The 15,204-nt window shown below is 41.6% G+C and overlaps 1 protein-coding gene across 1 annotated transcript in view; it reads right to left on the bottom strand.

Moving 5' to 3' along the window:
- LOC309703009 (NACHT, LRR and PYD domains-containing protein 3-like) overlaps positions 1-15,204 on the bottom strand; it is a gene marked incomplete at its 3' end in the record, with an annotated part of 156,661 nt that overhangs the window by 29,068 nt on the left and 112,389 nt on the right. Inside the window, exons 10-11 of the mRNA XM_082527711.1 lie at positions 8,606-8,779; positions 2,450-2,629 (exon numbers count right to left, since the gene is read on the bottom strand). Coding sequence (XP_082383837.1) covers positions 2,450-2,629; positions 8,606-8,779 — 354 coding nt within the window. The remainder of the gene's footprint in view (positions 1-2,449; positions 2,630-8,605; positions 8,780-15,204) is intronic.

Raw genomic sequence — 15,204 nt, 5'->3', positions numbered from 1 at the left:
TAGTTTCCATATAGAAGTGAATCTCTTTCTTAATTTGTCCTTTAAAGTGAGGATCATTCAGTAAGCTTGAATTTAATTTCCAATTATTGAGTTTTGGTTGCACGTTTAAATCAACAGACAGGTATACTGGTGCATGATCGCTTAACTCTATTGCTCCAATTGCACAAGTGTTTATTTTATCTTTATTTTTCCCAAAAGTTATGAAATAATCTATTCTTGTGTATAACGAGTGCGGTGAGGAAAAATAAGTATAATCCCTTTGGTAGGGATGCAAGTCTCTCCATATATCAATTAGTCCCACCTCCTTCATCAATGTATTTATATTCTTAATTAATGTTTTAGTATTCTGTGCTTTTCTATTGGAAATATCTAGCTTTGGTTGTAGATGTATATTTAAATCTCCTCCGCAAATTAGGAAACCTACTGTCTCTGTTACCATCACATCTATAATTTTCTTAAAGAAATAAATATTGCTTCCAGGGGGTGCATATATATTTCAAATTTCCCACGTGTGGGACTAATAAAGGTTATCTTATCTTATTTAACAACGTGACTGGGTTCCCCTCAATGTTTCCCCTTACCAAAATATAACGTCCCTCTTTATCACTTATCTCGGATATTTTTTCAAAGAGTAATTTGCTTGATAACAGGATAGCCACTCCTCTCCTTCGTCCAGTTTTATAGGAAGAGGAGAAAACTGTTGTATAACCCATTCTTTTCAGTTTTTCATGCTCCTTACAGTCTAGATGGGTTTCCTGTGGATACACTATTTGTACTTGTTCTTTCTTCATTTTAGTTAAAATTTTATTACGTTTAATTGGATTCGACAGGCCATTTACATTATATGATATGATTTTTACCTTATCTTTAAGCATACCCTTACTATTTGAATATTATTAATGTAACAACGACATGTACCATCAGACCACTCCCTAAACATACATAAGCAAACATCAATATTAACATTAAAGCTGTATAAAACAACAGCTACAGAAATAAGCTTTATTTGGTCAAAGAAAAATAAAAGAAAAGACTTCCAACTGTGGGGTCCCCGATATGACCCTAAGTAAGCCCCGATAAAAGAGGGGGCTTCGAGGGGGGCCTCTCTCACCTCTATGTGAGACAGGGCCTTCCTTAGCCAGCAGGCCAATGTCCATTCTACTAATAGCATAGGTAGCACGTCCGCCTATTTTCAATTTCTGCATTGCCACTTCAGTATATTATTTCGAGATAAGAAGTCTTTCCCAGTGTATATGGCTATAGCTTGATTCCAGCTTTGATATCATTGATTTCAATGAAGAGCTTTGTGATTGTAGCAAAGGGCTGGTAGCTCTGAGAGTCCCACTGATGAGGCGTTTGTGAAGGTTCGCAGTCATCTAAAGAGCTTAGAAAAAAAGGCATCTGGACTTCTTTAAGTTTTTTGAAGACGTTTCGCCTTTCACCTCTCATCCAAGAAGCTTCTTTATTTCTAGGGTCAAATGGTGGAGAGTCCCAGATTAGCCTGTGTACAAACAGACTTCAGCCATATGAGAGTGAGTGAATGAGAGCACACACAGGACACTCTGATCGCTGAATGTGTGTGACGCAGTGAAAAAGAGGATTGTACTGGATATACTGTGACTGACAAACAGAGTTTAAAGAGAAAGGTGTTTGGATTAAAATGGATTATGCTAAAGTGAACGTGCTAATGAAATCTGAACTGACTGAAATATGAAGTGAAGATAATTCAGATGTAAAAGAGAGAGAAACTGATAATAAGGTGGGGCTGGAGATCAGTGAAGGGCATGTAAACACCTGATTGGTTGAGTAGATATCAGATCGACAGTTTCACAGTTTTCCCTGTGGATTATAACTTTAAGAAGATGTGACATTCATCAAGGAATCCTGCTCTCTGGATTATTTCCATGAACACTGAGCTGGATCACATCTACAGTGCTGGAAGTGCCCGTCTCACCACCAACCTCTCTGTGCACATTCACTTTTCAACCCTTTGTGAGACACTAAAGGTGTAAATCTGAGTATTTATCTATGTTAGTGCGAACACCTCTAATAGGTTGGTTTAGTCTTTCCAAGTCATATCTTCCCTTAGATCTGCGGTCCAGGCTCCTAAAATCATCCTAGTTTAACAAGCACTACAATCTAGAGGAGAGCTGCACTAACAGGTGTGACAGATGAGATCTGACCTGCAAGGATACTCATGTTTATGTATATCAGGACAAGCAGGGAAGACCTGGACATCAACTCTGTCAGGCTGCCTGAGTCCTCTCACCCACATCAGCTCAGAACTCTGCATTATCTACTGAGTCAGACTCAGAGGATCAGGGATCAGAAGTTCTACAAAGAGTAGAACCAGACTTCCTGTATAGAGGTGTGTGGGCCTACTGATCCACAGTGTCAGCACAACTTTCACATCATATTCATCTCAGCACAACTAAAACATGTGACTGACCTCAGAGTTTCAAATCGACATCGTGGATTCTCCAGAAGAACACACAGCTGCTTCACTCCTGAATCCTGCAGGTTGTTGCAGTCTACACTCAGGTCCAGCACTCTGGGATACGAGGGGTTGGACTTCAGCGCTGCTGCCAGATAATCACAGCTGATCTCTGACAAATCACAGTCCTTCAATCTGAATAAAAAATGAAAGATGTAAGTTTATTAGACAAAGTGTGAGCTTGAAATCATTCAGTGTTTCATCATCTGTTCAGAGCTGAAGAAGGTTCAGAATGTAGAAGTTTAGAAAATGGAAACTCCAAACAGCTGAAGCCAACAGGAAGCAGCTTCAAACAAACAAGAGAAAAAAATGAATTTTTCACATTGAAGTTGTACATTTATCATAAAGTTGTCAAGTTTTGCCGTGTGAAATAAAAAAAACTGAACAGGAATCCTCAGAGTTGAACCCTCTGCACAGAGGTTCAGGTTCCTCTTCAGGTCCCAAAGTGCAGAACAACAAGGTTTCAAACAGCTTCGTTCCAGCAGCATCAGCCACAGAAATACAGAGATAATTCTTTGGATCTCTTGGTTGTGTTGTATGATGCTGTGTTTGCATATCTGGTGTCTGTGTTGCTTTGTGAGGACGGATCATTTACTGCAGCTCCAGATAAACAGAGCTGGACCTGAACCTGGTAGCTTCACTTAGAAGACACTTGTGACGGGAACGTCAGGTCAAAAAAGTGCCCCTCCGACAGCCAAACCCATCTGTTCTCTGATTGGATAGTTACATTTGTGATTGACATGACATTGACCAATCAGATGAAAGGAAGAAAAATAGGGTCAAAATTCGTACTTGTAACTTGCAGGGTTTTTTTTGGCTAAGTCCACACACACAAATCTTTTTCACGCACACACAAATTCTTTTTACACATACAAATCCTGATTTACAAGTACAAAATATTTATGACCACATTTTGAGCCCATACAAATGTTCTGCAGATGAGTCCACATGCTCACAACAAAGCTCAGTGTGGACGACGCTGTGCACGCTCCAATGCTGATTGGTTAGAAAGTGGGCGGGAACAGGGAAGAGAGCGACAGCAGTGTTCAGCACAAACACGAAGGATCAAAGAAGAAGAACATGACAAGCTCAGATGGAGGCTGCAGTGGACACTTTTCATTGTTTTAACATTTGCTTTCACTTCAGCTTCACCAACAACAGCACAAGCAGAGCAGCCCACTGACTGCGTGGCCGTGACGGCGCCCCCTGGTGACTGTAAACCACTACAACATGTAGACGGCCGTCTGCTGCTCATTTCTTTGCCACCATCACAGGAGCTCTTTATCCTGTTCTACACTCTCATTGGTTCTTTGTGTGCTTGTTTTTTTAGAACAGTAGTCATTGTGATTGTTCAAAGAAGACAGTCAGCTGTGACTAAATGTAGCTCCTACAGCAGTGATTGGAATAACTACTGAAGCTAATCCAGTATCAAAGCTCAGGAATCAGCAGCTCCCACCTCGTTTTCTTTGAACAACTATTTTTAGCTGCTGTGTTTTTGTGTTTCTGCGGACCTCAGACATCCTGCTGCTCTGGAGAACTGAAGCTCTAAAGGCTTCAGCCTTTATCTCCAAGAAACAAAGCTGATCATGGAGACCCAGCAGGTCAGCTGATCTGTGGACAGCACCAGCATCTTTAAGTAAGTCTGAGAGGTGAGCAGTCTTTGGAAGCCTTTACTGTCTGATAGTCTCAGAGCAGGATTTGGATCATTATTTGGCTTTTCTTCTATTATTATGTTTAGTTTCTGCTTCACAGATATTCTCTGAGATGTTCTCTGAAATGTTTCCCACTGTTGGACAAACTTTCACAGTTTCTTCATAAAGGAGATCTCCTGTGCAGTCCATCTGTGATAATATGTTAAACACTGAATTATGATTCATATCTGAATGTACTGACTAGGGATGGGTATCGAAAACCGGTTCTTGTTGAGAACCGGTTCCCACTGTTTCAATTCCTTGGAATCGTTTGCCATTTTTGCAAACGATTCCCTTATCGATTCCAGTCGCCCCGAATGACGTCACCACGTTGCGGAGCGTCATTTACCTGGCATGAAACACGGCGCCTAAGCGGCTCAAACGCTCAAAAGTTTGATTATACTTTATGAGAACCAATGACAACAGGGCAACTTGCAAAGTAGATATTTCATTTAAGGGAGGAAACACTACGAATATGCAAAAGCATTTGCTCACAAAACACGCGATGACACGCGTTTTTAATTCCGCTCCGGACTCGTGACTCTCAGCCCAGCAGCAGCGGTAACGTTTGCACGTCCTCTCCCATTAATGCGGCAGGTAAATAATCAACTAACAGTGCATATTATGTTAGCGCAATCTGCCTTATTACAAGACCTGCCATTACTGTGCATTTAGGTGACCATGATGAGAGAGACAGACAGAGTCTGGCTGGCGCTCGCTGGCAGTTCTCGCTGCAGTCTACCGGTAGCGTCTCCTTTCAGGCCAGGATAGACGAATGTCACCGAGCAGTGTCTAAGTTTGTGGTCAAAGGCTTGAACCCATTTGCCACAGCAGATGCCCCCGATTTTCAGTAAGTGAATGTGTTTAATTGTAGGCAGGGACATTACTGGATATTCTTGTGTAATTGCCACAGAACAATTTATGTTATACTTTGTTATTGCTACAGAAGAATATTTATTTTATTATTTTACATTTACAATTTTTTTTCCTGGGGACCCTGTGACACCCCATTGAAGAGCCGTAGGCTGGATCTCTTAAGATCTCACTGTTGGGTTTGTAAGGCCATGTTACTCCTAAATTTCTATCTTGTTCAAAGAGAAGATATAAAACAAAGTTCTAAGCTAATCGACCTTAGTGTTCTCCTTTTTAAAAAGAATCGATAAGAGAATCGATAAAGAATCGAATCGTTAAACAGAATCGAAAATGGAATCGGAATCGTTAAAATCTTATCAATACCCATCCCTAGTACTGACTGTTAATTATTGATGAGAACATAATCAGTAAATATAAATATGTTTGAGTTTGGCTTTGATGAATCAGAATAAAAGTAATAAAATAATGATTTTAGAGACAGGCCTAACTCAGGCCAGCTGACAGCCTGTGTACAAACAGACTTCAGCCATATGAGAGTGAGTGTGAGTGAATGAGAGCACACACAGGACACTCTGATCTCTGAATGTGTGTGACGCAGTGAAAAAGAGGATTGTACTGGATATACTGTGACTGACAAACAGAGTTTAAAGAGAAAGGTGTTTGGATTAAAATGGATTATGCTAAAGTGAATGTGCTAATGAAATCTGAACTGACTGAAATGTGAAGTGAAGATAATTCAGGTGTAAAAGAGAGAGAAACTGATAATAAGGTGGGGCTGGAGATCAGTGAAGGGCATGATTGGTTGAGTAGATATCAGATCGACAGTTTCACAGTTTTCCCTGTGGATTATAACTTTAAGAAGATGTGACATTCATCAAGGAATCCTGCTCTCCGGATTATTTCCATGAACACTGAGCTGGAACACATCTACAGTGCTGGAAGTGCCCGTCTCACCACCAACCTCTCTGTGCACATTCACTTTTCAACCCTTTGTGAGACACTAAAGGTGTAAATCTGAGTATTTATCTATGTTAGTGCGAACACCTCTAATAGGTTGGTTTAGTCTTTCCAAGTCATATCTTCCCTTAGATCTGCGGTCCAGGCTCCTAAAATCATCCTAGTTTAACAAGCACTACAATCTAGAGGAGAGCTGCACTAACAGGTGTGACAGATGAGATCTGACCTGCAAGGATACTCATGTTTATGTATATCAGGACAAGCAGGGAAGACCTGGACATCAACTCTGTCAGGCTGCCTGAGTCTTCTCACCCACAACAGCTCATCAACTCTAAACAGGAATGAGCAGCTCATTTCAAAATAAAAGGTTGGAATTGTAAAGAAAACAAACAGAGCTCATAAACTGAAACTGATTTCATTTTTTCAGCTGGAACATTTTAGTTGTTCCTTTTTCAATACATACATAATTATATTTACAGTAAGTCTTATCAATCCCCTTTTCCCTGCCAGTCACCGCCAATGTTCCCTCTAATGTTTCATGTGTCTGAGCGAACACACAAACTCCCTGAGCGTCCCTTGGACCACTGTGAGCAACAGCAGACGTGTGCACTGTGGTCACGCCAGCATCTTATCCATCCAAGTTACATGGTTTATTAAAGTAATCAAATTACAGCATTTACATTTATGTTAGACTACTTTTAATTAACTGCTTTAGCCCACTTACAATGAAAATTAAAAACAACCTTGTTCATGACCTTTAGCATGTTAACACTATTGGAAGTAAAAGTAACTTGAACTCCAATTTTGAAAACACAACTTTATTTTTTCTATTTTTATAAAGCTCTGACTTGTATTATGAGTCTGTGGTCTGGGAGAGAGTCTGTAACTCTGTCTGCAACATACAGGATATAATGACCAATGTTGGGCAATTAATTATATAGTTACTTCTTCAAAAAAGTAACTGAGTTTTGCAAACAACAAAGTTTGTTGCAATAAACACTGAATACTATCATTGTTATAAACAACAATACTATTCAGGAAGAAAACCAAACATTGTAGATATTTTATAATAACTCTGGTTTTACGTGGCCAATCAACACAATTTAATAACTGGTATAAAGTCCTCACTTTGTCCGTCAGTTGCTCCGTCTGTCCTGCTCACATCTCCAATGGTTGTACACGTTGTCATTAACGTGGCTTCACCTCATCATCAGCCACTTTGCTCGCTATAACACCGGTGTTGGCACATAAGGACGCTGTCATAGCCTGTCAGCGACGTTGATTAGCTGCGTATATACGAATGTGAATCGCGTGATTGGCTGGACTATGGGATAAGGTGGCATCGTTCTAATCCCACATGGGAGCAGCCAGTCACTGACTAACACTGCAGAACAGAATTGTTGAAGATTTAATTTTAATTTCAATTGAGATTTGATTTTTTTTTTGTTGTGTGCAACACAGATTTTCAGTGCGCAGAGACGTGCCAGCAGCTTAGAGGGAACATTGGGCACCACCACAGTTCACTTCAACAAGACTTTACTTCAGATTTGTTTTCATGTTTTGATCCAGTGATGAGAGCCGTTTCCCCCATGTCCAGTCCTTGTACTAAGCTAGGCTAAACATGTCCAGGGCCTGTCTCTGTGCAGCTTTTAATCTGATGTTAATAAGGTAGAAATGGAGGAAGAAGAAAATGACTTCATCAATCAACATGCAGCTACCAACCCAAATGGTGAGGTGGTGGTTAGTTATTACTGTTGTTTCTGATCCCCTACATTATCCTACATTCAAATATATTCTCCAGCTACAATAGTGTTTGTGTTCCTAAAAGGATTTCATGAATGTGTTATTGTTCATGTCACATCTGTATGAAACAAAGAGGAAGTGAGGTTTATCCTTCATGATCACAAACTGTTCCATGTAAACCTGAGATCTGTGTGGAGCAGCTGACCTGTACGATGTGCTCAACACAAACATTATTTACCATCAGTTACTGTGTGACTGAACCACGTGGGTGTATGAAACATCGCTTTCAGTTTTGATAGCACATGGCAACATTCAGACGTGAATCTATACAGTAACACTTTGATTTGTTATAGTGAGGAGACTGTTGAAGGAACGATGAGGGGAAACTGTAACAGCAGCAACAGAAACCAGGAGACAAAGCTGAGGTCTGGGTTCCTCTATGCTACACACAGCCTCCTGCTCCTGGACTTTAGAAAACACATAAATGTCTGCAAGTACACTTACTTCAGAAACTCTATTAAACTCATTACAAGTTTACTTCAGCTTTAAATTACTCACAACATCAGCACACACGAGTAAACAAAGTAACTCACAGCTACTGTTCAAGTTTAGTCATCTTTAATACAAATATACCTCATTATTATGAATCTCACAGCTACCTGCTCATTGAACTGAACAATAATTCTGTTTGACCATTAAAACAAAATATGTGACTGTAAAAAAATATTCAGACAGTAATTAAGAATCTCCTAAGCAATCCAAAGATAAAGAAAGGTTCACCTGCCAATTCTATAAAGCTTGGTTGTTTGTACAATAATATCATTTAATGATATGTTTGGATCCTGACCTGAGAGTTTCCAGTGTACAATGTGGACTCTGCAGTGCAGCAGACAGAAGCTTCACCCCTGAATCCTGCAGGTCATTGTTACTCAGGTCCAGCTCTTTCAGTCTAGAGGACTGGGAGTTGAGAACTGAGGACAGAGCATCACAGGTTCTCTCTGAGAGGTTACAGCCACTCAGTCTGGAAGAAAACAAACAAACAATTAAATCAGTCAAATGAAACATTTTTAATGCCAGCATGCAATACAATTATTGGTTAACTAAATAGCCTCATTAAAACACAACATTATGCACTCCACACTGTATATAAATGCCACTTGTTTTGCACATATTCAACTCTGTATATTTTATATATTTTATTATTATTATTATTATTATTATTATTATTTTATTTTATTTTTTTACTATTTAATTTGTAAAAATGTGTGTGTACACACACACACACACACACACACACACACACACACACGTAGGAAAATATTTAGTATACACATCCAGAAATGCATACACTATTATATATTGTACATATATTTATTAGTTTCAGGTTGGCCATTCTTGTATTTTGCTCGTTTGTGTTGTTGTGTTTGCACATCTCTGTTGCTTGTGGGGCTCGCACACAAGAATTTCACTCGCATGTGCTGTGCCAGTGTGCCTGCACATGTGATGTGACAATAAAAAGTGATTTGATTTGATTTGATTTCTTCTATAGCAGCACTTACTCCTTGTAAGCTCCACCTGCTCCACCATCTGAGTCAGAAGACATGAAAACAAACTGTAAATCTAGTAGAAACATGATTGGAAATCTTCTCAGATCCATTTGTACATTTAGAGCCTGATCCTGAAATATAGCAGCACGGACATTCACAGCAGCAAAGGGTTCTTGCTGATCTGAGCTGGCTTGGCCCTGGCTTATTGAAGATTAAAGAAAGCAGAATCAGCTGTTCAAACCCCACAAGGCTGCCCGCTGTGACTGAAACAATGGGACGGGTCGTGACTTCTCAAAATGGGCTCATTGAACGCAGCACGGATAAGATCTTGAAGAAGCTCATGGCGGTCGTGAGTTCTCAGACTTTGCTCTTTGAGTGCAAAACTGATAACCTCTCGGAGAAGCTCGTGGCTCTCCAACGGGAGATTGAGAGACAAGTGACGGACTGTTAGATCAGCTGTGAAATTGACATGCAGTTGTTCGCACCAAAGAAAGCCACCATCATCTCATGCGGCTAACATACCGGCACCAGCTGTGGTCTCAAGGCTGGAGCTAAACATAACAAATCTCACCCTTATAACAGACGGTGTTTAGACTGTTCCTTCCCATCCTAAGCATGCTTATCCCCTCCCGGTGCAGACGGTGGGTCGAGGGGACCAGCGCAAATGCTGCAGGCCCGGGTGCGCTGTCTACACCGGCTGTCTCTCACCTTTTACCCATCCCTGTTGCTTGTCATGTGTTTCTATGGCGCATTAAGAGTTTTCATGTGCTCTGCGCTAAGGTCATTTTTTGTCTGTTCTCAAACTGATCTCCCTGTTGGAGCTCAGTCTGGGAGGAGTTCTTTTTTCTCCTCATCTTTCCTGATGTTGTGCATTTTCTGCTGTTTGGTTCCGGGTCGCTGCTCTAGCGGCTGACTGGCCAGCTACCTAGCCTGACCCGTCTCTCCAATGTGATGTTTGTGTATTGTATGTACGGTTGGAAAGCTCAGTATCCTAACTGCCCCTTGAAAATAAATACAGTGTTCTGAATCTGAAAAGATTACAGAAGACGACTCTGTTCAGTAAATATTACGCTCATGCTGTCAAGAAATACCAAAGGTAGGTAAAACTCTGGTTGTTGCAGCCATCCAGTATGACATGCTTTGTACTGTCCTGCTGCAGTTTGTGGCACCTGGTTGATGAGTTGTGAAGGATGATGAAAAAACACTTCACTCAATGTTTGTCTTCTAAACTGGATGTAATTTGGGCAGCCGATAGTTTTTCTTAATCTATCCCAGCTGCAAATAGGAACACAACAAATAACTAACTTTACCCACTTGGATCCTTATCATTCAAGATTGTGAAAAGATTCTCTACTCAGAGAATACTGGTGATGTTAGATGAGAGAGATGGAAGATGATGAAGGGGAAGAGTTTTCAGAACTTGAGGCCTTTTGTCTTCACTGTACAGGACAAAGAAGACAGGAAGGGAGGGAGAAGTGAGGAGAATAACACACAGGAAATGGTCTTGGGCAGACTCAAACCAGGCCCTGGAGTCACGACTCTAACCTTCAGTGCATGGGTCACCTGCTCAGCCAGGTAAGCTACAGCAGTCAGCAGTGTGTGAGTTAATTTGAAGACAATGATGACTATAAGTCAGGTAAAAAAAAAAAAATACTATCATCAACCAACAAGGGGAAAACAGTGAGCTTGAATGGCCAAGCTTTGACCAAGGGTGGCTCACTCCTCGGTCTTCTTGCCCAAGGAGTGAACCACCCTGCATGGCTATCAATGTGGTGCAACCAAGGCCATCATACAGTACAGGCCATCCAAGCTGATTTTAACTTTTCGTCCCAGATACCACCTTAGAAATCATCTAGATTAGGATATGTTGGCTGTTCTAGATCCAATCACAACAAACAGAGAGCTGTTGTGTGTCCAAGGTGAACAGGAAGAATATATACATGCATAAAGTCAATAAAGTCAGAAGGTTTGCTTTAGACTGTGCTGCAGTTTATCATCAAAGACAAACAGGCACCATGCTGCCAACAAATGGCATCAAGTCTGACTTTAGTTTACTTTTTTTGTTCTTTTTTTTAATCAAGATTAAATTTTATAGCAACCACAGCAGAGATGACCAGGGAAGGTGTGCTTGAGGGGATATAGCTACAACAGCTGGTTTCAGACTGAAGATGAACTGAGGTGCTGCACCCAAGTCTGCAGGTTCAGGGAGGGACAAACATCTGCTGCAACCAGATTGGAGTGAGAGGAGAGAGCAGGCCAACAACAACAAAGAAACAACAAACACACTGTGGAAGACCGAAGCAGAGTTTAGTTTAAAGTGGAACTAAGGATGTTTCTCTGGCTGCCAGGATTCACTGAGTAATTCAAATGCTTTCTTTAATGCAGGACCCACCATGCATGTAAAAGCAAGTGTTTCACCAACATTTGTGACTAAAAATAGACCTGCAGTAGAAATGTATCTAGGAGCATGTGTAACCCACATAAAAATAAAATGAACTGCGTCTATAACTAGATTGGAATCTTAAATTCCAACCGGAGCGTGTCCGTGAAGGCATCGTGACACGCCATGACGCACGCCACGCCACGAGTCTGCACATGCCTGTTGTGACCAATCACATTCGCGAGGCACCGATATATGCCTTCCGGGTTGTCGTCTCGAAAAGACGCGGGGGAGAGGCGTTAGCGGATGGAAGCAACAGGTACGTAGGGTGAGCGCTTTTCGCTGTTTACCATCTTGGCTTGTTTTTGAATTAATTGTGGATTGCGTTCAACAGTATTTTGATACCGCCGCGGGTAGATGCGTGGGGCTCGTATGTGACATCGCACGTAGTGAATGGTGAGTTGAGCCTGAATGTTTGTTTGTATTTGTAACCTGTATCAGTATGCCAGTGCTATTAGCTGATGGGATAGCTGAGGCTGAGGCTTACTGCATTACTACTACTCTCACTTTACGTGGCTGTAGTTTTGTTATTTGAGATTGTTATTTATTTTAAATCATTATAATGGTTGGATATGTATTTGTTGTATTTTCTCATGGATTTTATTGTGTACACTGGAACTAAAGTTAGCTTGGGAAATTTAGATGAATTTTGCTAATAGTGGTTCTGTGATTATAGTGCAGGCTAGTGGTGCTCTGGAGAGACCACAGCGACACCACTACTTTGGATGGCGAGCTAGGCCCAACGAGCCAGAACCCCAGCTACAACTTCCTGCGGTGTGGTAGGAGGCTGCTGCGGCCTACACTCTCCCCTCTTGGTTTTCAGTCCCCCAAATCTCACTTCCGAGATTTCAGTTTTGGAATCTTAGTGCTGATCATCATACTTCCAATTTCAACCTGTCTAGACTGTCATACGCGTTGGACTTATATCACTCATGAAATAAACTTTATGGACATTGTTTGCCAGAGGTTGGACGAGGTTGCTGCACTGCCGTGCAGCGGATATTTTACAAGCTTGAATTGTTTTATCTTTTCTTGTCTGCAGATTTTGTAAATATTGGTGTTTGGTAATTGCACTTTATTTTCACTATAAATAACAATTGTAATCACAATATCTGTGGTTGTACGTTTATTGTACTTCACTCACCTCCTAGAGCCGAATCTGATATCTTCTGAATTAGCCCAACTACTCATAACCAACTTAAATTATTTTAGCTTATGTACTTGCTACATAAGACAAATTAGTGGCGAGCCAGCCAGGAGGTTGTGTCAAGTATAATATTGTTGTGTACATTCAGTCTCACTATCTCACCATATTACTATGAACATGGACTTGTTGGAGTCATTAGGTGTTAAAATACCAAACGCGGTGTCAGTGGCGTCCCCGCATATGAGGTTGAGGAGGTTGAAGATTTTCTTCTCCAGTATGGTGCTATTGAACGCTCCGTGCCAATAAACTCACCCGGCTCTGAGTTTAATAATATGCTCGTTGTTGAGTTTAAAACGGGGTCTGCTTTTGATTTTTTGGGTCCGATTCTGCCATATGCATTTAAGCCCTCAGATAATGAATATCATATAAAAAGCTTGTCTAAAATCTATGCGGCTACTGTCGGGTGCACAAAGACTAAGACTTATTTAGCTGACTTAAAACAAGTAGCAAAACTGTCTGGTCAGGATTTTGCTGAAGTTCTCCAAGAACTAATGACCCAAATAAATGGAGCTGTTTCAGAACTGCGCCCAGGAAAACCAGAAGGGCTCAAGCAGGAATGTACTGCCACATCTGAACACAAAACGGCTGCTACTCCGGATCAACAAACCCACAACACGGCTATTCCTGTCACTTCTTCAGCTACCCTACATCCTACAACAACAGAAGGACATTCTACCAGCATGTCTGCAGCTGAGTTGAATCCACCTGAAGTACAGAGGTATGTTGTGGAGCATATAGTAAAGAGCGAAGATGTAAACATACGTTCATCTCATAAGCTGCGCATGTTTTCTGGGAGAATACAACACCCACAGCATGAGGTGGACTATGATACATGGCGCTCTGGAGTGGATCTCATCTTAAAGGATCCAGCCATTTCAGAACTGCGAAGATCCAGACACATCCTTGATAGTCTTTTACCACCTGCAGTGGACATAATCAAGCACCTTAACCCCGACCTACCAGCAGAGACTTATATTCAACATCTTGATTCTGCTTATGGAATTGTACAGGACGGGGAAGAACTTTATGCGAAGTTCATGGACACGCTGCAGAACTCGGGTGAGAAACCATCCGGCTACCTACAGCGACTTCAGGTGGCCCTGAGTTTAGCTGTCAAGCGAGGAGGAGTCAAGCAGAGTGAAGTGAACAGGCACCTGCTCAGCCAATTCTGTAGGGGATGTTGGGATAGCAATCTTATCTCTGAGCTTCAGCTGAAGCAGAGAAAATCCAACCCACCTTCTTTTGCAGAACTGTTACTCCTATTAAGAACTGAAGAAGACAGAGAAGCTAGCAAAACTCTGAGGATGAAGCAACATTTGGGAACACCAAGACACAGAGTTGCAGCTCAAGCTCAGTTCGCAGTAGAAGAAGAAAAGGGGGTCTGTGCTGCGTTGTCCACTCTCACCCAGCAGATGGCGGAGATACAAAAGCAACTTGCCGCCTTAACTGCTTCCCAGTCTCGTCAGTCCTGTACTCCTGTCCCAAAGCAGCACCAGAAGCCAAGAACGGATATACAGGGGAATATATCACCTAACCCTAAGCCTGGTTTCTGTTTCAGGTGTGGGGAAGATGGACACATTAGACCACAGTGTGAGAACAGACCCAATCCTGCATTGGTCAATGCAAAACGCAAACAGTTCAGTGAAAGGAAACCAAAATGGCAGAAGCGGAATTCATCAACTGGACATTTAAACTAGATACAGTTCCTGTAATGGGACGTACAGGAACTGTGCAGGACCCACATTGTCCCGCAAAGGAGGAAAGGAACAAGGAGGAAATTGTTCACTGTGTAGACCTACACACTTGTCCGAAGGCAACCACAATGTTACCTCATGGGTTAGTTGGGTCAAGATGCACAACAGAGGTGACCCTAGCAGGCCATCCACAGAAATGCCTGCTTGATACAGGATCACAGGTTACTACAATACCTGTATCCTTTTACAACAATCATCTTCATGAACAACAAATTCAACCACTCCGTGATCTTCTCCAGGTGGAAGGTGCTGCGGGTCAAACCATTCCATATCTTGGATACATTGAGATTTCCGTCAAGTTCCCCAGAGATTTTGTTGGTGAAGAATATGAAGTAACAACATTGGCTCTAGTTGTTCCGGACGTACATCCTGACGTTCCCGCTACTGTGCTAATTGGGATGAACACCCTGGAACCCCTGTATGAACAGCATCTTAACCAGCATCCGAGCTATCAGCCTAGCACTCATGGGTACAGAGCGGTGTTGAAAACACTACAGC

The sequence above is a fragment of the Aulonocara stuartgranti genome (assembly GCF_965226115.1).
Source record: "Aulonocara stuartgranti genome assembly, chromosome: 3".
Taxonomy (NCBI): Eukaryota; Metazoa; Chordata; class Actinopteri; order Cichliformes; family Cichlidae; genus Aulonocara; species Aulonocara stuartgranti.
The sequence above is the reverse complement of the archived record's forward strand: the minus strand, read 5'-3'. Positions and strand labels throughout refer to the sequence as shown.